This window comes from Bos javanicus, chromosome X (assembly GCF_032452875.1).
Source record: "Bos javanicus breed banteng chromosome X, ARS-OSU_banteng_1.0, whole genome shotgun sequence".
NCBI classification, from domain to species: Eukaryota; Metazoa; Chordata; class Mammalia; order Artiodactyla; family Bovidae; genus Bos; species Bos javanicus.
In genome coordinates, this window is record NC_083897.1 from 92319051 (window position 1) to 92339811 (window position 20761).

A 20761-nucleotide genomic window follows, 5' to 3' on the forward strand; every position below is an offset into this window, starting at 1 on the left:
ATCATAGTATTGTAAAGTAATGATCCTCCAATTAAAATAGGCAACACCCCCGCCCCCAAAAAATACCAAACGTGGGGGCAGGTAGTGTGCTTAGCATATGTATCTTACTCACACCTGGCTTGAATATCACCGACTAAATGCACTCTCTCAACTTGATCAGCCACAGAAACAGGAAACTAGACTATCTTTTGCCATTTTATTATTCAGTCATTGCATGCTTTACTGGGGAAAGGATTTAAAATCCAACTGTTTTTTTAAGAGCTAGAGCATTCAGAATTTGAGAGAATTTAACAAACATCAAGAAGAATGTTGGCTCATTTTCTTTAAAAAAATTTTATTTATTTTAATTGGAGGCCAATTACTTTACAATATTGTGGTGCTTTTTGCCATACATTGACATGAATCAGCCACAGGTGAACATGTGTCCCCCATCAGAAAATGAAATCTCAATTCGCCTGTTAAAATTTGACTCAAGATGATATTTTATGATAAATAAATCATAAAAAACAGAGTATTCTTGTATGCATTCCATCGAAGAGAATCAGAGAATGCAAGAATTAGCATTGAAAACTTAGCATTTTAGTGTATCTGTTCTGAATTCACAACTTATATGAGTAAAGTTGAGTTTAGAAGTTAACGGATTTCACAGAATCACACACGTTATGTTAAAGCTTGTACTAGAACCTACTTGAATGCCTGAGCATATTTCATATAAACTAATATTTATTACAAATGCATGCCATATTTGCTACAGCAGAAATTATAAAAGAACCTGAAAATTATTAGCTGTTGCTTAAAATACTAATACAAGAGAAGAAAAAGGCCTATTTTCAATTCGATATGGCTTGATCCTCTCTGTTTCTTTATTTGTAAATGTAAGTCGCACTCAGGCATCTGGGGTCTGAACTATCTTTCAAAGAATATGTGAACTCTGTTATTAAAATAATAGTAATGTTCCCTCTATATTAGTAAAGATATAATATTCTGAAAAAACAGAAACCACATAAATTACTTTCTGAATGGATGACGTACCTGCTTCTGGCATTTCAACAGGCTCTGTATTTGATGCAACCTCCTCCCTGACATCAGGACCATCTCCACCTTTACCCCCAGTCTTTGCCTCAGCCAATTCCTGGAGATCAGTTTCCAGGTCAGAATCTTTAAAAAAAAATGTATCAATTCAGCTGTAAAGCATACAATATAAACAAGGGAATGATGATATTGATTCCCTCAGTATTATGAATTAAAAGTCTTAGGCTAGTATGGTAAAAATGTGATGAATGAGAACCTCAGGAGCATTATTCCAGGAATGTTTTGCTGGAGAAAAGGAAAGCAGAATTTTCCGAATGCTATCACCATTTTTCCTTTCCCAGGGTTGTCCTCAGACAACTTAGGTGCCCCTTTCTCTTTGTCTTGAAAACAAGGGAAAATTTGAGCGACCACACTGACCTGCAAACTATACTCTGCTCAGTTTTTTAGGAACTGTCTGAAGTCCTTTTCTAATGTTTCCTTTCCTCCTCTTACTGGTTATGTCTTAAGACATGATGCACACTTACACTTTACCTCCAGAGGCATCCTTCTCCTTCTCTTCATTATGATTCACCGGATCCTCTCCATTTACTTCCTCCTTCCCAGGTGTGATATCCTGAATCTCAGCTGGCGGTTCCTCTTGTTGAGGTTGCTCAACACTGGGCGGCTGGTCCTAGTAGAGAGTGCATGCAAATAAAAACTTTTTGTTGTTAATACATCTAATAGCATAAATATACATAATACATAGATATATCTGAGCATAAGTAAACCTAACAACATTTTCCCAACACAATTCTATGTACTTACTTTTAATAAAGTTACTCTTCCCACAGAGAAGAGTTAGCTCCCATAAGAGTTACCCAGAAAGACTTTGGAAGTTATTTAAATCTATGTTGGGATGGAAGTATGCAGTCTGTTGTTAATAAGCAGGAGGAGGGAGTCACTGGGCACATTTCCAGGGAATTCAACAGTATACTCATAGGCAATGCCAGACTGTAATATATCTGGATCAATGTTCCTTCCTAAGACAAACTGTCACCCTTTATCAGCATGGAAGACCTTTATCACTGCATCTGTACTACTTAACATGATTTTCTCAAAAATAAACTTGTGCTAATAGAAAACATCAAATGGTAAGGTACTCACAACCACAGGTTCATTCAGCTTGGGGAATCTTGATCTATAGGTCCCAATGTTGACGCCACTTGCCCACTGATATTTCTCCCGGAAAGTAGAATATTGTGATTTAGAAAATGTATTTAAGAGCACAGCTATATTTGATCACTTTTATGACCATATGTTGACTTATTTTTTTTAATGTGAAAATACTTTCAAAAGAAAATTCTGGTTAAGTTAAAGTGTACATGCATTCCAATTACACCAAATACAGTTGCTTGCAAAGCCATTTTTGTCTTTGCTATGCTGGCAGAGAAATCACCTTAAGGTACAAAGGAAGGCTGACTTTTTGTGAGGAAGTTTGATTTCACAACAGAATTCTCCATCATGAAGATATTTAGTGAAATACTGCTAGGAATTTAAAAATTCAGGACTACTGCTCTTGTCACACTCCTATTCACCAGACCTATTTCCCCCAACTCCCTTGGAATTCAGTTGGAACACGAAGAAAGGCTCAGTCTTTACAGCCTGACTATGGGATTTTCTCAGTGTCTGTGGCTGCGGTGAGTCTGCATGCAGAGCAACCGGTCCACTTCTCTCTTGGCACCTTACCACAAAACTCGTGATACATATGTATTATATGATTGTATGTTATGTATTATATGATTTCATGTCAATGGGTTTCTGGAAAAGCACAACTATAGGCAGAGAAATATGTCTGTGGTTGCCAGGGTATAGGAGTGGAGGAAGGAGTCTGAAAGGAAATAGCCCAAGGGAGCATTTTCAAACCAATGGGACGTTTTCTACATTTTTATTGTGGTAGCATTTACACAATGGTATGCATATGTCAAAACTCGACAAATGGTAATGCTTTAAAGCATTGACTTCTATGGTATATAAATTATATCTCAATACTTCTAACTTTTTTAAAAAAGGAAAAGGATCTTTTAAGTATGTAAATACTGGTTATTGTATCCATCTAGAACTTGAGTTCATAAACATAAAAATCTTATTTGAAATTCTTCCCAGACCTGGCCAACTTCCAGGATTCCCCATGACACCTTTGTACCCTTATGACAGGACACAGAAACTTGGTCTTAACCACGTTTACAATTCCGTCTCTTCACCTCAAGTCAACATTCTTGCTGAGTTCTGTCCATTTTACTTCGAAAATGTCTAATGCATCGACTTTTCCCCATGTCCACCACATCTGCTCTAGTCCAAAGCCCCCCTCCATTTAATTGTCAACCCCCTTCTAACGGGTCTCTCACATCCACTCAGGGTGCCTGTCTCCCACTCACCGCCCTCTCCCTCCCTCTCTTACAGTTGCAGAACTGTTTATGACTTTCTAGATAAAGCCTACTGTCCTACACAAGAACTTGAAGGTATGGTCTAGCCCTTGCCCAGCTTGCTAACATCATGGAAAGTAGAGAATCCTCTTCTTGTCTCTCTTATTGGGCTTCATTCATACCCTCCACTTTCTCAAGCTTAGATTGTCCCATATTTCTGAAGCTTCCAGTTAGTAGACTCCTTCAAGCTAGGCTTCAACAGTATATGGAATGAGAACTTCCAGATATACAAGCTGGTTTTGAAGAGGCAGAGAAACAAGAGATCAAATTGCAACCTTCATTAGATCATGGGGAAAGCAAGGGAATTCCAGAAACACATCTACTTCTGCTTCATTGACTAGACTACCTCAAGGCCTCTGACTGTGTGGATCACAACAAACTGTGGAAAATTCTTAGAGATGGGAGTACCAGACTAGCTGACCTGTCTCCTGAGAAACCTGTATGAGGGTTAAGAAGTAACAGAATAAAACATGGAACAATGGACTGGTTCAAAATTGGGAAAGGAGTAAGACAAGGTTGTATAGTGTCACTTTGCTTATTCAACTTACACGCAGAGCACATCATGGGAAATGCTGGGCTGGATGACTCACAAGCTGGAATCAAGGTTGCTGTCAGAAATATCAACAAGCTCAGATATGCAGATCATACCACTCTAATGGCAGAAACTGAAGAGGAACTAAAGAACCTCTTGATACGGGTGAAAGAGGAGAATGAAAAGGCTGGCTTAAAACTCAACATTCAAAAATATAAGATTATGCCATCTACTCCTATCATTTCACAGAAAACAGAAGGGGGAAGTGGATGCACGGACACATTTAATTTTGGAGGCTCCAAAATCACTGTGGATGGTGATTGCTGCCATGTATTAAGACACTTGATCCTTGGAACAACAGCTATGACAAAGCTAGTATGCATAAATGCTCATTGCTTCAGTCGTGTCTGACTCTTTATGACTCCATGGACCGTAGCCTGCCAGGTGCTGCTGTCCATGGGATTCTCCAGGCGAGAATACTTTAATGGATTGCCATGCCCTCCTCCCATGGGGCATGGCAAGGCATCTTCCCAACCCAGGGGTGAAACCCATGTCTTCTGCATCCCATGCATTGCAGGGAGGGTTTTGTTTTTGTTTTTGCCAATTTATGCATGTTTTAATTGAAGGATAATTGCTTTACAGAATTTTTTTTGTTTTCTGTCAAACATCAACAAGAATCAGCCATAGATACACCCATGCAGGCGGATTCTTTACCACTGAGCCACCAGGGAAGCCTATGTCAAACCTAGACAGCATAGTATAAAGCAGAGACATCACTTTGCCAACAAAGGTCCGTATAGTCAAAACTATGGCTTTTTCAGTAGTCATGTACAGATGTGTGAGTTCGATCATTAAGAAGGCTGAGTGACAAAGAATTGACGCTTTCGGTTTGTGGTGCTGGAGAAGACACTTGAGAATCCCTCAGACAGCAAGGATATAAAAACAGCCCATCCTAAAGGAAACCAACTGTGAACATTCAGTGGAAGGACCGATGCTGAAGCTGAAGCTCCAATACTTTAGCCACCTGATGGGAACAGACGACTCACAGGAAAAGACCCTGATGCTGGTGATCAGGGTAGGAAGCCTAAAGCAAGTTATGCCCTGGTGACTGCTGAACAGGTTTTAGAAGCAAAATCTCTCCCCCAGGGAACCAGTGCCATTAGTGGAACTTATGGCTCTGACCCAAGTTCTAGAGCTAAGCGAAGGGCAGCGAGCAAATATCTTCACTGATTCTAAGTACGCTTATTTGACTTTACACGCTCATGCTGCAATATGGAAAGAAAAACAGTTTAAAAGGGCAACAGGAGAAATTATTGAGCATTTCAGAGAGATCCAGAGACTTGTAAGGACTATATATTGTCCTAAAGGAGTAGCTGATACGCATTGCAAAGGGCACAGCAGGGATGGGAGTAAAGTAGCTGAAGGTAATCAGCTGGCTGATTGTCAAGCCAGAAAAGTGGCACTTTAGGAAACCCCTTCACTGCAGATGCCTTTGATTTGGACAGGTCCTGTGGAACAGGAAAAACTGCAATATACTGAGGAAGAATTAGAAAGATATGAGAAAAGAGGTGCAAAGATTACTGATAAAGGATGGCTACAGTCCAAGGATGGACGATTAATAATTCCTGAAAAGACTCAATGGAAAATTCTTAAGGGTTTACACCAGAGTTTTCATTTAGGTGTAGAGAGTACTTAACAGATAGCTTCTCATTTGTTTGAAGGTAAAAATGTAGTGAAAAGTTTAAAGGACATTATCAAAAGATGTGAGGTTTGTCAGAAAAATAACCCAAAGACTGAAAAGCTAGCTAAATCTGGATTACAACCAAGTGGAAAATATCCTGGAGAAGACTGGGAAACTGATTTTACTCACATGCCACAAGCTAATGGATATTCTTGCTCACAAGTTTGGGTGGATATTTTCCTGGATGGATTGAGCCGTTTCCCTGTTGCAGTGAACACGCTAAGGAGGTTATAAGAATTTTAATCCATGAAATTATCCCCAGGTTTGGGCTGCCACGGAGGCTTCAGAGTGACAATGGCATCACCTTTGAAGCTGCTCTAACTCAGGGGGTGTCTAAAGCTCTAGGAATAGAATCTCACTTACACTGTTCCTGGAGACCCCAATCCTCAGGAAAGGTTGAAACAGCTAACGACATTATCAAAAGACATCTGTGCACATTAACTCAAGAGACACAGGACAATTGAATTAAAGTTCTACCCATAGCTTTAATGAGGGCTGGGACTGCCCCCCAAAAGGAGGGGCTGTCCCCTTGAATGTATTTATGGAAGGCCTTTCTTATGCACAGACATTGTTATAGACCCTGAAGCCTTAGAATTAACTAATTATGTAACTCAGCTCTCAGTTTTTCAACAGGCATTAATGGAATTCCAGCAGGTGACTCCTGACCTAGCCTCTGCATCAAACAAGCCCTCATTTGAGCCAGGAACAGAGGTCCTGATAAAAACACTGGGATCTGGGGGCCAATCCTCAAACCCCTCTGGGAAGGCCCTTACCAGCTTATTCTTTCTTCTCCCACAGCTGTCAAAGTGCCAGGAATAGATTCATGGGTGCATCACACTCGAGTTTAAGAGGTGGCACCCTGACCAGAACTAAGTCACGTCATTTTATGCCTTTAGTTTTTATGCTCTGACTTTGTACTTTTCAGATGGCCCTGATAATCTATGTGAGCCTACTTCTGACTCCAAAAATCCTGAGTTTGCCGTTTGATCCTCAAGACAATGCCTTCCTGTCCTGGGCTCACTCCTATGCTGCATTCCACAATCGGTCTAACTGCTGGGTCTGCAGAGTGCTCCCCTCTTCATCAGTGGAAGGCTTCCCATGGTGGACATCTCCACTTCAAGGAAAAGACTTTCTCCAAGTCTGTGAATACCTTCGACAACAATCGTATGTGATGTCTCTTGTTAATCTGATGACATCTAACAACCCTAAGATGGACCGGTGCAACACTTTGTACTTTAATTATGGACATAACGTGGCTTTTAATTTTGATTATACATTGTCTTGGTTTAATGACTATTTCGCTACACAGAAGGTAAATGGGTCTAGATCTAGTGGCTTTTTACCTGACGTTTATCAAATATGGGATGATTGAGGTTATATGGCTAACTCCTGAAAAGGGACGTCTAATGTCTACTGCCCCTATATGCTGGGAACAAATAGAGCCATCCCCAGAAGTTAGCCAACAACTTAATTATAATGATTGGAAACAATTGGGACTTTTGCCTCAGGAAATATGCAAGGTAATCATTCCCGTATTTTCCAACCCCAGTTCAGGTCCTCCCTTTGCTTGGCCAGGCACTGATTGGGACTGGATATCTCAGTCACGCTGGCTTGCTCCAAATGGGACCTACTGGGTATGTGGCTCTTACCTATGGGCATGGCTTCCCCCTGGCTGGATAGGGAGATGCACCCAAGGTCTAGCTTTTACTTATGGCTTCATATTTTCAGAGCTTCCAGAAAAGCCTGCTAATTTACCACACCTTAAAACTCAGTGGGCAAGGTCTGTATTTCACTGGTATGATTATTTGGCTGCAGTGTTTGTTCCCTCTCTGGGAACTACAGATGTTCTGCTATGAGTGGATGCTTTTGACTAATTTTACTCAACAGGTATTACAAGATTCTCAAAAAGCTATTTCAGCTCTTAAGTTCAGTTCATTTGCTCAGTCGTGTCCGACTCTTTGCGACCCCATGAGGCGCAGCCCGCCAGGCCTCCCTGTCGATCACCATCTCCTGCAGTTCACTCAAACTCATGTCCATCGAGTCGGTGATGCCCTCCAGCCATCTCATCCTCTGTCGTCCCCTTTTCCTCCTGCCCCCAATCCCTCCCAGCATCAGAGTCTTTTCCAATGAGTCAACTCTTCGCATGAGGTGGCCAAAGTACTGGAGTTTCAGCTTTAGAATCATTCCTTCCAAAGAACACCCAGGACTGATCTCCTTTAGAAAAGACTGGTTGGTAACATCGAAAAAGATGTCCTTTTCATTATAGGGGACTGGAATGCAAAAGTAGGAATTCAGGAAACACCTGGAGTAACAGGCAAATTTGGCCTTGGATTATGGAATGAAGCAGGGCAAAGGCTAATAGAGTTTTGCCTAGAGAATGCATTGGTCATAGCAAACACCCTCTTCCAACAACACAAGAGAAGAGTCTACACATGGACATCACCAGATGGTCAACACAGAAATCAGATTGATTATATTCTTTGCAGCCAAAGATTGAGCAGCTCTATACAGTCAGCAAAAACAAAACGAGCAGATGACTGTGGCTCAGATCATGAACTGCTTATTGCCAAATTCAGACTTAAATTGAAGAAAGTATGGAAAACCACTAGACCTTTCAGGGAAACAAATCCCTTATGATTATACAGTGAAAGTGAGAAATAGATTTAAAGGACTAGATCTGATAGACAGTGCATGATAAACTATGGACGGTGTCTGTGACATTGTACAGGAGACAGGGATCAAGACCATCCCCATGGAAAAGAAATGCAAAAAAGCAAAGTGGCTGTCTGGGCAGGCCTTACAAATAGCTGTGAAAAGAAGAGAAGTGAAAAACAAAGGAGAAAAGGAAAGATATAAGCATCTAAATGCAGAGTTCCAAAGAAGAGCAAGGAGTGATAAGAAAGCCTTCCTCAGCGATCAATGCAAAGAAATAGAGAAAAACAACAGAATGGGAAATACTAGAGATCTCTTCAAGAATATTAGAGATACCAAGGGAACATTTCACACAAAGATGAGCTCGATAAAGAACAGAAATGGTATGGACCTAACAGAAGCAGAAGATATTAAGAACAGGTGGCAAGAATACACAGAAGAACTGTACAAAAAAGATCTTCACAACCAAGATAATCACGATGCTGTGATCACTCACCTAGAGCCAGACATCTTGGAATGTGAAGTCAAGTGGTCCTTAGAAAGCATCACTATGAACAAAGCTAGTGGAGGTGATGGAATTCCAGGTGAGCTATTTCAAATCCTGAAAGATGATGCTGTTAAAGTGCTGCACTCACTATGCCAGCAAATTTGGAAGACTCAGCAGTGGTCACAGGACTGGAAAAAGTCAGTTTTCATTCCAATCCCAAAGAAAGGCAATGCCAAAGATGCTCAAACTACCACACAATTGCACTCATCTCACACACCAGTAAAGTAATGCTCAAAATTCTCCACGCCAGGCTTCAGCAATACATGAACCATGAGCTTTCTGATGTTCAAGCTGATTTTAGAAAAGCAGAGGAACCAGAGATCAAATTGGCAACATCTGCTGGATCATGGAAAAAGGAAGAGAGTTCCAGAAAACATTCTACTTCTGCTTTATTGACTATGCCAAAGCCTTTGACTGTGTGGGTCACAATCAACTGTGGAAAATTCTGAAAGAGATGGGAATACCAGACCACCTGACCTGCCTTTTGAGAAATCTGTATGCAGGTCAGGAAGCAACAGATAGAACTGGACATGCAACAACAGACTGGTTCCAAATAGGAAAAGGAGTACATCAAGGCTGTATATTGTCACCCTGCTTATTTAACTTATATGCAGAGTACATCATGAGAAACGCTGGGCTGGAAGAAGCACAAGCTGGAATCAAGATTGCCGGGAGAAATATCAATAACCTCAGATATGCAGATGACACCACCTTTATGGCAGAAAGTGAAGAGGAACTAAAAGCCTCTTGAAGAAAGTGAAAGAGGAGAGTGAAAAAATTGCCTTAAAGCTTAACATTGAGAAAACGAAGATCATGGCATCTCGTCCCATCACTTCATGGCAGATAGATGGAGAAACAGTGACAGACTTTATTTTTGGGGGCTCCAAAATCACTGCAGATGGTGATTGCAGCCATTAAATTAAAAGACGCTTACTCCTTGAAAGGAAAGTTATGACCAACCTAGATTGCATATTCAAAAGCAGAGACATTACTTTGCCAACAAAGGTCCGTCTAGTCAAGGCTATGGTTTTTCCAGTAGTCATGTATGGATGTGAGAGTTGGACTGTGAAGAAAGCTGATCGGCGAAGAATTGATGCTTTTTAAGTGTGGTGTTGGTGAAGACTCCTGAGAGTCCCGTGGACTGGAAGGAGATCCAACCATTCCATTCTAAAGGAGATCAGTCCTGGGTGTTCTTTGGAAGGAATGATGCTGAAGCTGAAACTCCAGTACTTTGGCCACCTCATGCGAAGAGTTGACTCATTGGAAAAGACCCTGATGTTGGGAGGGATTGAGGGCAGGAGGAGAAGGAGACTACAGAGGATCAGAAGGCTGGATGGCATCACCGACTCAACGGATGTTGAGTCTGAGTGAACTGTGGGAGTTGATGATGGACAGGGCTGCCTGGTGTGCTGTGATTCATGGGGTCGTAAAGAGTCAGACACGACTGAGCGACTGAACTGAACTGAACTGAGTGTTTCCATGTGGTTAAAGGGGGAATGAGGCGCAGAGGCACTACATAACTTGTTCAGTGTCTCCAGCATTAAGGGAGCCAGAGGTCTGGATGCACTGTGGAAAACTCTGTGTGTTCTGTATTTATCAGTCAAGAGTAAGATCCAATGGCTATGGCAAAATATGTAGAATAACAGCTAGCACATAACACAAATTGATCTTACATCATAGAAATGCACACTAAATAGAAATCTGATTTCTTCAGAAATCTTTCAAATGGAGGCTTGACAAGACTGGCATCAGGATGTTTTGTAGACACGATGGTCTCAGAGCCTCCTCAGAACATCAGACAGCATGTCAGTGAGTCTCCTAGACTGGTGGTCTTGGGTTTGTGCATCAGAGAAAGCAGGAAACCCCTGTCACATGCTCTCAATGGAGACAGAGCCTGGAAGCAGGCAAAATTAGACCATGCCTCTGCTCTGGTAGTGCCTAGACAAGTTGTCCATGTCAATCAGAACTGAGGAATTCTTTTAAAAAGTGCAGATTCCATGATCTACACTCAGTGAATCTCACTCAGTGGGGCTACAACAGTGCCCCAGAATCTGTGAGATTTCACTACACTTGGGAAACTCTCAGGGACTTTATTAAACCCCTTTGGTAGTGAGACTGTCAGCAAAATAAGGGAAATAATGATCAGAACAGATATTAGAAAAAAATATGTAGATAAGCAACAAAACCCAAAGCTGGCTCTTTCAAAAGGTCAATATGAATTCATAAGTTTCCACCCACAAGAATTAAAAAAAAAAAAAGATAACTAAAGACAAAACTTACCAATATCAGGAAAGAAATAGGTTACAGATGCAGATGACCACAAACTGAGGTAGAAACTGAAATAGCAGCACCAGGCCCCTTTTGATGAGAGCTACGTGCCAAACCCAGCCCATTACAAGATTCCTTGACATTCAGGAGCACGCCAAGTAGATTTCCATGCCAGGACTGTTGCATTTATTGTTCCTTCTGCCTGGAATGCTCTTCTCTTAGGTAACCCCACAGCCTGCTCCCTTACTTCCTCCAGATCTCTGCTTACTTGCCATCTTTCGGGGAGTCTTTCCCTCATTATCTTGAAGAAAATAATAACATCATATCTACATACACCTTTTCCCCTGATCTAGCAATATGTTTCTTCATAGCGCCTGCCACCCTTGATTATTTACTGACCACCAAGTCTATGAAATGAGACACTTGGTTGAAATGGCAACCCATTCCAGTGTTCTTGCCTGGAGAATCCCAGGGACTGGCAGGGGCCTGGTGGGCTGCGGTCTATGGGGTCGCACAGAGTTGGACACGACTGAAGCGACTTAGCAGCAGCAGCAGTACTGTCCCAAACTCCTTCAAAACCACTATGAGGTACCATTTCACGCCAGTCAGAATGGCTGTGATCCAAAAGTCTACAAGTAATAAATGCTGGAGAGGGTGTGGAGAAAAGGGAGCCCTCTTACACTGCTGGTGGGAATGCAAACTAGTACAGCCACTATGGAGAACAGTGTGGAGAATCCTTAAAAAACTGGAAATAGAACTGCCTTATGATCCAGCAATCCCACTGCTGGGCATACACACTGAGGAAACCAGAAGGGAAAGAGACACGTGTACCCCAATGTTCATCGCAGCACTGTTTATAATAGCCAGGACATGGAAGCAACCTAGATGTCAATCAGCAGATGAATGGATAAGAAAGCTATGTTACATATACACAATGGAGTATTACTCAGCCATTAAAAAGAATACATTTGAATCAGTCCTAATGAGGTGGATGAAACCGGAGCCTATTATACAGAGTGAAGTAAACCAGAAGGAAAAACACCAATACAGTATACTAACGCATATATATGGAATTTAGAAAGATGGTAACAATAACCCTGTGTACGAGACAGCAAAAGAGACACTGATGTATAGAAGAGTCTTATGGACTCTGTGGGAGAGGGAGAGGGTGGGAAGATTTGGGAGAATGGCATTGAAACATGTAAAATATCATGTATGAAACGAGATGCCAGTCCAGGTTCGATGCACGATACTGGATGCTTGGGGCTAGGGCACTGGGACGACCCAGAGGGATGGTATGGGGAGGGAGGAGGGAGGAGGGTTCAGGATGGGGAACACATGTATACCTGTGGCGGATTCATTTTGATATTTGGCAAAACTAATACAATTATGTAAAGTTTAAAAATAAAATAAAATAAAAAAGAAATAGTGCTCAGGTCTATGGCAGGTGCTCAGATAACATTTGCTGAAGGACAGTCTGGAGCCAGGTCCTTTACACACATTGCTAACATGCACAGGTACCCTCCAAGATGGGCACTGGCCCCATTGTATTAATTAGGGTACAAACTGAGATTTCAGGAGACAAGTGATACACTCAACAACACAGTCAGCATGTCAGGTTCCAGGCTTCAGAATCATATCTGCCAGCTTCCAAATCCTCAGTTCCCGGACAGAGACTTCACAGCCAAGAACATAAGAGGTTTTATATCTAACACAAAGACTCCAAACAGCTCAGATACCCAGAAACACCAAAAAGAGCTCACTGAATCTCTGCACAGAGAGTGCACAACTCGTCTCAGACCCTCAAACACAACTGAGACCATAACCATACACACTGTGACAAAGACCCTCCAAACAGACCTAAGTCTTCCAGACAGAAACAAACGAGAACTGCACAGATACTTCACATCATGGAGACTGACTCCCAAACCACTCGACACTTACCGACCTAACACAAAACACCCTAAACAGAAAGACAGACGTTTTAATAATAACTCAGGAACACAATATAATCTTAAGATTAATTTCCTAGACAAATGAAAAACTTGCAACCTGTGCATAGATCCCCAAGCAGCTGATAGTTTACACCTTTACACTGACCCATCCTTAAAGCAGCACAGAGGCATCACAACTTCGGAACGCAGAATCAAAAGCTCAGTGATCTCACATTCTGGGGTGCAGACGCCTACACAGAGATCTCACTCTCAGGGACTGAAAAGCCAGCAAGCTCCAAAGATGCACATCCCAGTATACAGGCACACATCCTAGAGGCTTTGTACTATGGCTCACAAAATCCGCTCAGATCAAATATCCCATCACTCACAACCCTGCCAAAAGGCTCAAAGGGATCAAATGTACCCAAACAACACCTGTGTTGTCACACGAAGCAATACACAAACCCAAGCTGCCAGATACAGTTTATTCTCCAGGGAGAGACACCAAACTCAGAGACCTCTCCCTGGACATGAATTGCATGCATTTGTGTGAATGACGGAGAAGGCACTGGCGACCCACTCCAGTACTCTTGCCTGGAAAACCCCGTGGACGGAGGAGCCTGGTAGGCTGCAGTCCATGGGGTCGCTAAGAGTCGGACACGACTTCACTTTCACTTTCACTTTTCACTTTCAAGGACTGGAGAAGGAAATGGCAACCGACTCCAGTGTTCTTGCCTGGAGAATCCCAGGGACGGGGGAGCCTGGTGGGCTGCCGTCTATGGGGTCGCACAGAGTCGGACACGACTGAAGTGACTTAGCAGCAGCAGCTGTGTGAATGACCCTGCACTGCCACAGGATCCAGACTGAGCAGAGCTAAACCAGGATGAAATGCCATCACCATGCACAGCCAGCGACTGCGCCAAACCTCGCCACTAACCAGGGCACCTATTAGACCCCTTTGGAAAAAGCAATAAGACTCGGAGGAAAATTGTTTGCTCTGAAAAGTCGCGCAGGCCAACGCAGGCGCACGCGTATACAGGCGCCTCTCGCCCTCAGTTCCTGTTCTGCGACCACACTGCCTGCAATCACGCGGTGGCCAATCACTGCCCAGAACACTTCCCTGACTCCACACCCAGCCAGCCAGTCTCTCGCTCCGTAGTGGTCCCACCAACGAAGGGGTGGAGTTGAAAAAGAGACGGAGAAAGTTTCCGCTTAATACCTGTGTCCACTCGGATTCAAAAGCAGTGGGAAGACGAAGAGGAGCGAGTCGGGATGGACCTAGTGGCGCCATGAGTGCCGCTGCTGGGAACTGTGGTCCATGCCCGACGCGGTGTAAGGGGACCCTCTCTGTTGTCACACGCCCTCTCCCAATGGTACCTTCCAGAGTGGGTGGTCTTTCCGCTACCCTCGGTGGTACATCCCAGGACAGAACTGTTTCATCTCGCGCGCCCCTTGCTAGTGGGATTGGGGAACAGCAGATATAGATGCCTGTGGACCATTCCAGGAGGATCCACAAAGGGCAGAAGGGCAAGGTTAGGGGGAAAACCCCACAGATTCCTGCAATTTGGGACTCAGAAAAAAGTCTTCGTAAACTGAAGATTACGTCTCTATGGGGATCACTGTCGTAACAGAGAGCATGGAAAACACTTTATCTTTGCTGGGCATTGTGATTGTGCTTTCCTGTTCAATACAGAATAGCTCTCATGGGGGAAAGCCAGCCTTAGTCCCCCAATGGGCAGAATAGATAAAGCTTCCGACTGGGATCTGCAGGCCTGGCTTGGGAAAGCCCTCTGTCGCTGACTGCGAGTAATATGTGGAAGAGACAACAGGACCTTCCATTCTCTTAGGAAAGGGGTCAACTCTGAGAGGACCCAAGGACACCACCACGTAGGTGAGATAAAGACCATGGCTTTGTCACCATCTTGTCATCCCTGAATATGTTTCGTAGCAGAATCCTCAGCCTGTCTAGCTATGCCTCTCTCAACAAGTTTAAATTTGTTTGTTCATTCCATCATTCATGCATTCTCTCCAAAGTATGCATTAAGCACAACTCTGTATGTTACGACAGAGAAAATCAACCTTTTCCTCATGGAGCTTACATTCTGTTGGGATCATGTGGTCCCTAAATACAAGTAATGTATCAGGTGTTTGTAATTGCCATGATTAAAATTAAATCGGGATAGTGAAATAGAGAGAGGGGGTGATATTTAGAAAGAGTGGTCAGGGAAGTTCTAAGATTGTGACATTTGAGCAACAGCCTAGAGGAGATATGCCTATCTGGGAGAAAAGTATCCTAGACAGAGGTAAGGCCAGTGGAAAAGCTGGGGAGTAGAACCCTGTGTAGTGTGTATGAAAACAGTGAGGAGGGCAATGTGACAGGCACAGCATGATGGAGGGAGAGTGAAGAGATTGGGTGACAGAAGTGATGAAGGCCAGGTCTGTTGGCCGTTCTGGCCATTGGGAGGATTTGGACTTGAACCACAGGAGGGTTCTTATCAGAGAAGTCCCCAGGCTTCTTTCCGAGGCCCAGATCACACATGATTGTTGAAGAGCCCTTGGTTTATTTGAAGAAAAACCCTTCCCCACCCCTTCTGCAGCTCAGCATGACTTTCCTGGAATCCACTACACTCAAGGGGAATGCCTCCTCCTGCTTCTAGTGAACATCCATGTCAACCGAAGGTATTCTCAGGAGAGACAGGGCAAGGACCCTCTTGGTGTGACTGAGGGCACATTGAGTCTTACAAAGGCAGAGAGGCATGATATAAGAGGCACAGAGATGGCAGGGAGAAAGACAAAGATAGAGCATTAGGCAGGGACGGAGAGACTACTTCTGGCAGCAACCTGTCCCCACTTAGTTAGCACCCACATACAGGCCCCCAGCCCTGCTACTGGATGATGTACAGTACATTTTCCCTATAGGAGAAAAGAAGCTCCTCCGCAGGGACTCTCTCTAGGGAATGACTCAGTCGCCCATAGCCTGGGCCTTAATCATGCTCCCTTCATCCACATCAGGGGCCTCTGCCCATCAAGACAAGGACATGCTCCATTCCTGGGGAGGCACATGCTGTACACAGGGTCCCTCACAACCTATCCTGCCCAGACTGCCCTCCTGCTGATCTCACTGCCAATGACTGCTTTAATGGAGGAAAGAGAGGCAGGGATCTCTGCATTTGTGGTGGAGCCTCATGCAAATTGGTGAATGTGAGATTTCTCCCCAGCTGCTTGGAGGCTCACCTCTGTACCTTCCCCCACCACATCGATGGGTGTGTGATGGAGAGACACAGAGACATATCCTGACAGTGAGTCAGTCATAGGGTACTTGTGGCCCTGTGCAAACGCCCCCCTCCCCCACTACCCGGCCAGGGTTGTGCTGATTCTTCCCTTCCTCTTCCAAGGAGCCCAAGCTTACATGCAGTCTCTCTCCTCCTCATGAGCTGAGATCTTCCATCTGCACTGGGCCTTGGGTGCCCATCTGCTATCGGTGCCCTGCTTGTTGTGGGCTGGACAGATGGACTGAAGGAGTGTGTGTACACACTTTCTGAAACAGGGCCCCTATCAAGGGTGGTAGTCATATCAGCAAGTATTGTTCTTAACAAGATTAATGCCTGGGCTTCTGTGAACTGAGCATTATTACCCTCTCTGAGGCTGGGGCCCCAGGCTTTTATCTCTGTGCAGAGACATGGTAATAATCGTAGCAAATGTGACATCACAGGCCTGCTTCTATGGCCTGTGAGACTGGGGTCCATCCAGCCTTCCTCTTAAGACTATTCTCATGTGCAGATACATGAAGAGCTGAAAGGCCCAACCCTCTGGACAAAGGACCCCGAAATAGTTCTGAGATTTCATGCCCTGGGACAGAGATGTGCAAACAGTTCAGACTGCTCATCCTGGACACTAACCCAAAACAGCTCTAATAGGTCACGCCTGAGGACACAGATGCACTCCAGCTCAGAAATACCAACTGTGGCTTCAGATGAATTAGGATCCCTAAGAGAAACAGCATTGCTCACAGCCAGTTCTACAGGGTTAACTTGTAACCTCTGTGGTTCCTGAATGACACTGCAATCTGAAGGAATTCTGGGTGACAAACAGGAAGAGGCACACTGTGCTTTGGACAAGTTGGCCCTTATTTAGTCACACAGCTTCCTCAGGAAAAGGTTCAGTGACCCCAGATCCTTGCCCCACACACAAAAGCATGAAAATGATTAACTTGCAATGTCTGATCTCTGTGTTTCACAGTAATCTTTTGCCAGTATTCATGCTAGACTTCATGTATTTCCTAGGCAAAACTCATATTGCCTTCACTGCTACCTCCTCAGAGCAGTGTTCTCAGAGCTAACGGAGGAGCTGTGTCCCGGGCTATAGTCCCCAGGAGAACCCAAATCCAACCTAAACTCACACCTCTTCTGTTGTATGTATTTCCTTAAGTGGACACTACTCTAGCTAATAGCTCCCATTTACCTCAGAGGCTTCACACCCCTCCCCCAGAGCCTACAGTCTGCACCCTGGGACACAGAGCCCCACATCTTTGCCTCTGGGCTACTGCGTGGGCATTTGCACTGAGTCTCTGTTCAGTCAACCCCAAGGGAGAGAGGCCTCCAGTCTTGCAATTCCTGCAGCCCGTAGTCACCAGCATGTCATCCTGAGGAAGGCAGGTTCATTCCAGGGGTGTGGTGTGCCTCAGAGCTGAGGGGCTCTGAAATTGATTTCCCAGGTCTGGGTCCTGAGAATGGCCCTAACCCCACCCTGGTCAACTCTGGTCATGGTAACTCTGTATCCTGCCCCATGGGAGGTTCAGAGTGAATGCCAGATCCACAGAAGAAGCCCCAGAGACTGGTCCTCTCTATCGCAGCACCCACTCTATGCTACTGAATTCTGGAGATAGGAGAGGTTTACCACTGTGCCTATGACAACTCCCTTACATCCCTCTAATCACCTCTGTCATTTTCCAGAGTCCTTCTCCTGGTAACAGCTGCCACAATTCCTCTCTCTCCCCAAATTTCCACCCCTCCCCTCCCCTTCCACCAGGCCTCCCCTCCCCACTCAGGGGCCTCGTTAGCCCTCCCCCAGCCCTACTCACAGGGCCTCACCCCATTTTTGTCTTCTCACCAAGCACCCACGCTCCCTCAGAAGATCCCCTCAAGACCCTGCCTGCTCCATGCATTCTTCAGGACACCTATCTCCTGCCCACATGCAGGGTCTGTCACAATGTCCCTGTGAGGACTGAACTGAAAAATCTGTTCAGGATCTAGATAAAATTCAGACCCAGACCAGCAGTCCAGGGCAGTTCATGTGGGGCTGGAAGGAAAAGGAGAGGGTCTCTGAAAGGAGCATCTGGTCTCAGAATCCTGAAGGGGTGAAAGGCTTTTCTTCAAGGGTCCTAGTGAGGATGAAGTGAAATGGCACCTTATAAGTACTTGTGCATACATGCCAAGTGTGTGCCAATTCTCTTGAATCGTGTCTGCCAGGCTCCTCTGTCCATGGCATTCTCCTGCAAGAATACTGGAATGGGTTGTCATTCCCTCCTCCAGGGGATCTTGCCGATCCAGGGATCAAACCCCCATTTCCTGCATCTCCTGCATTGTCAGGTGAATACTTTCCCACGGAGACACGTGGGTAGCCCCAACATTTGTAGAGAGTTAATCGAATATTGTGTTCTCACTACACACACACACACACACACACACACAGTCTAACATAAAACAAAACTAAAGGGACACAAGGAAATTTTAGGAGGTGTTGGGTATGTCTATTACATTCATTGCGGTGATGTTAGTATCATTGTTTGCATATGTCCAAACTCATCAAAATGTACACATTAAATATACAATTTGCTGTATATAAATTCTATTTCAATAAAGACGTTTAAAAAAGGAGAGCAGAAAAATGTTATCCAAAAAATTGATACATATATAAAACGAGAACATTTCTTTAAAAATATTGAGGAGCAAAGTTCACTCAAAAAGTAATGAGCTGAATAGTACCTTTCTATCTATTAAGTTCATGTGTGTGCATGCTAAGTCACTTCCATTGTGTCTGACTCTTTACGATCCTATGGACCATAGCCCGCTTGGCTCTTCTGTCCCTGGGATTCTCCAGGTAAGAATACTGGAGTGGGTGCCAGGGCCTCCTGCAGGGGATCTTCCTAACCCAGGGACTGAACCAGACTCTCTCATGCATTGGCAGGCAGGTTCTTCACCTCTAGCGCCACCTGGGAAGTCCCAAGGAAGTTAATTCCTTTGTCTCATATTATGAGGCCACTGTTACCAGATAACATACAGCCTTGTCATACTTTTTCCCACTTTTAAAGCAGTCACCTTTTCCATCTTTGGTTCTAACTTGCTTCCTGACCGGCATACAGGTTTCTCAGGAGACAGGTCAGGTAGTCTGGTACTCCGCTGTGGTTAAGAATTTTCTACAGTTTGTTTGATCCACAGAGTCAGAGGTCTTAGCGTAGTCAATGACGCAGAAGCAGATGTTTTGTGGGATTTCCCTTGCTTTCCCCATGATCTAACAAATCTTGGCTATTTGATCTTTGGTTCCTCTGCCTCCTCGAAACCTAAGTTGTATATCTGGAAGTTCTTGGTTCACGTACTGTTAAAGCCTAGTTTTAAGGGGTTTACAAACCAGGAGGCTTCAGAACTTGGGGACAATCTAAGTGGAGAAGCATAGGAAATTGGCGGATGTGAAGGAAGTCTGATAAGAGGGACAAGAAAATGAAGCTCTACTTTCGATGTTGCTAGCAAGGTAGACAGGGGCTAGACCATGCTTTCAAGTCCTTGTATAGGAGAGTAGCCTTTATCTAGAAACACATAGACAGCTCTGCAACTGTAAGAGAGGGAGGGAGAGGGCGGGAATAGGGAGACAGACACACTCAGTGGATATAAGAGACCAGTGAGAAGGGGGGTTGACAATTAAATGGAGGGAAGCTTGGACTAGAGCAGATGTGATGGACATGGGTAAAAGGAGACACATTAGACGTTTACGAAATAAAATGGACAGAACTCAGCAAGAATTTGGACTTGAGGTGAAGGAGAGGGAGTTGTAAACGTGGTTAAGAACACGTTTATGTGTTCTGTCATAAGGGTATGAAACTGTCATGGGGAATCCTAGAAGTTGGCCAGGTCTGGGAAGAATTCCAAAATAAGAGTTTTATGTTTTTGAGCTCATGGTCTAGATGGATACAATAACCAATATTTAAAACTTAAATGTTCCTTTTCCTTTAAAAAAAAGTATTAAGGTATAATTTGTATACAATAAAAGACAACACTTTAAACATTATAGTTTGTAGAGTTTTCACCAATGTATACCGTGGTATAAATGCTACCACAATAAAAATGTAGAAAACAGCCCATCATTCAAAAATGCTCCCGTGGGGTGTTTGCATTCAGACTTCTTCTACTCCTACACCCTGGCAACCACAGATACATTTCTGTGCGAATAGTTGTGCTTTTTCCACAAATCAATTGACAGGAAATCATATAATATGTAGCTTTCTGTGGCTGGTTTCTCTCATTCGCACAGTGGAGACACATCCTTGCTCTTACATGCATTAGTAGTTTCTTTCTTTCTTTCTTTCTTTTTTTACCATGT

General features: G+C 43.9%; 1 protein-coding gene across 7 annotated transcripts in view; it reads right to left on the bottom strand.

Annotated features, from left to right (window-relative positions):
* Window positions 1-20761, bottom strand: part of LOC133243353 (fibrous sheath CABYR-binding protein-like) — a 277781-nt gene that overhangs the window by 127796 nt on the left and 129224 nt on the right. For 2 of the 7 annotated variants that reach the window (XM_061410152.1, XM_061410150.1), the window contains exons 1-4: window positions 14388-14622; window positions 2176-2250; window positions 1564-1702; window positions 1033-1158 (exon numbers count right to left, since the gene is read on the bottom strand). In XM_061410152.1, the coding sequence (XP_061266136.1) occupies window positions 1033-1158; window positions 1564-1702; window positions 2176-2250; window positions 14388-14459 (412 nt within the window). In that variant the 5' untranslated portion in view covers window positions 14460-14622. Of the gene's footprint in view, window positions 1-1032; window positions 1159-1563; window positions 1703-2175; window positions 2251-14387; window positions 14624-20761 lie in introns of those variants that run through there. The other 5 variants (XM_061410149.1, XM_061410154.1, XM_061410151.1 and 2 more) reach the window with 5 other exon arrangements.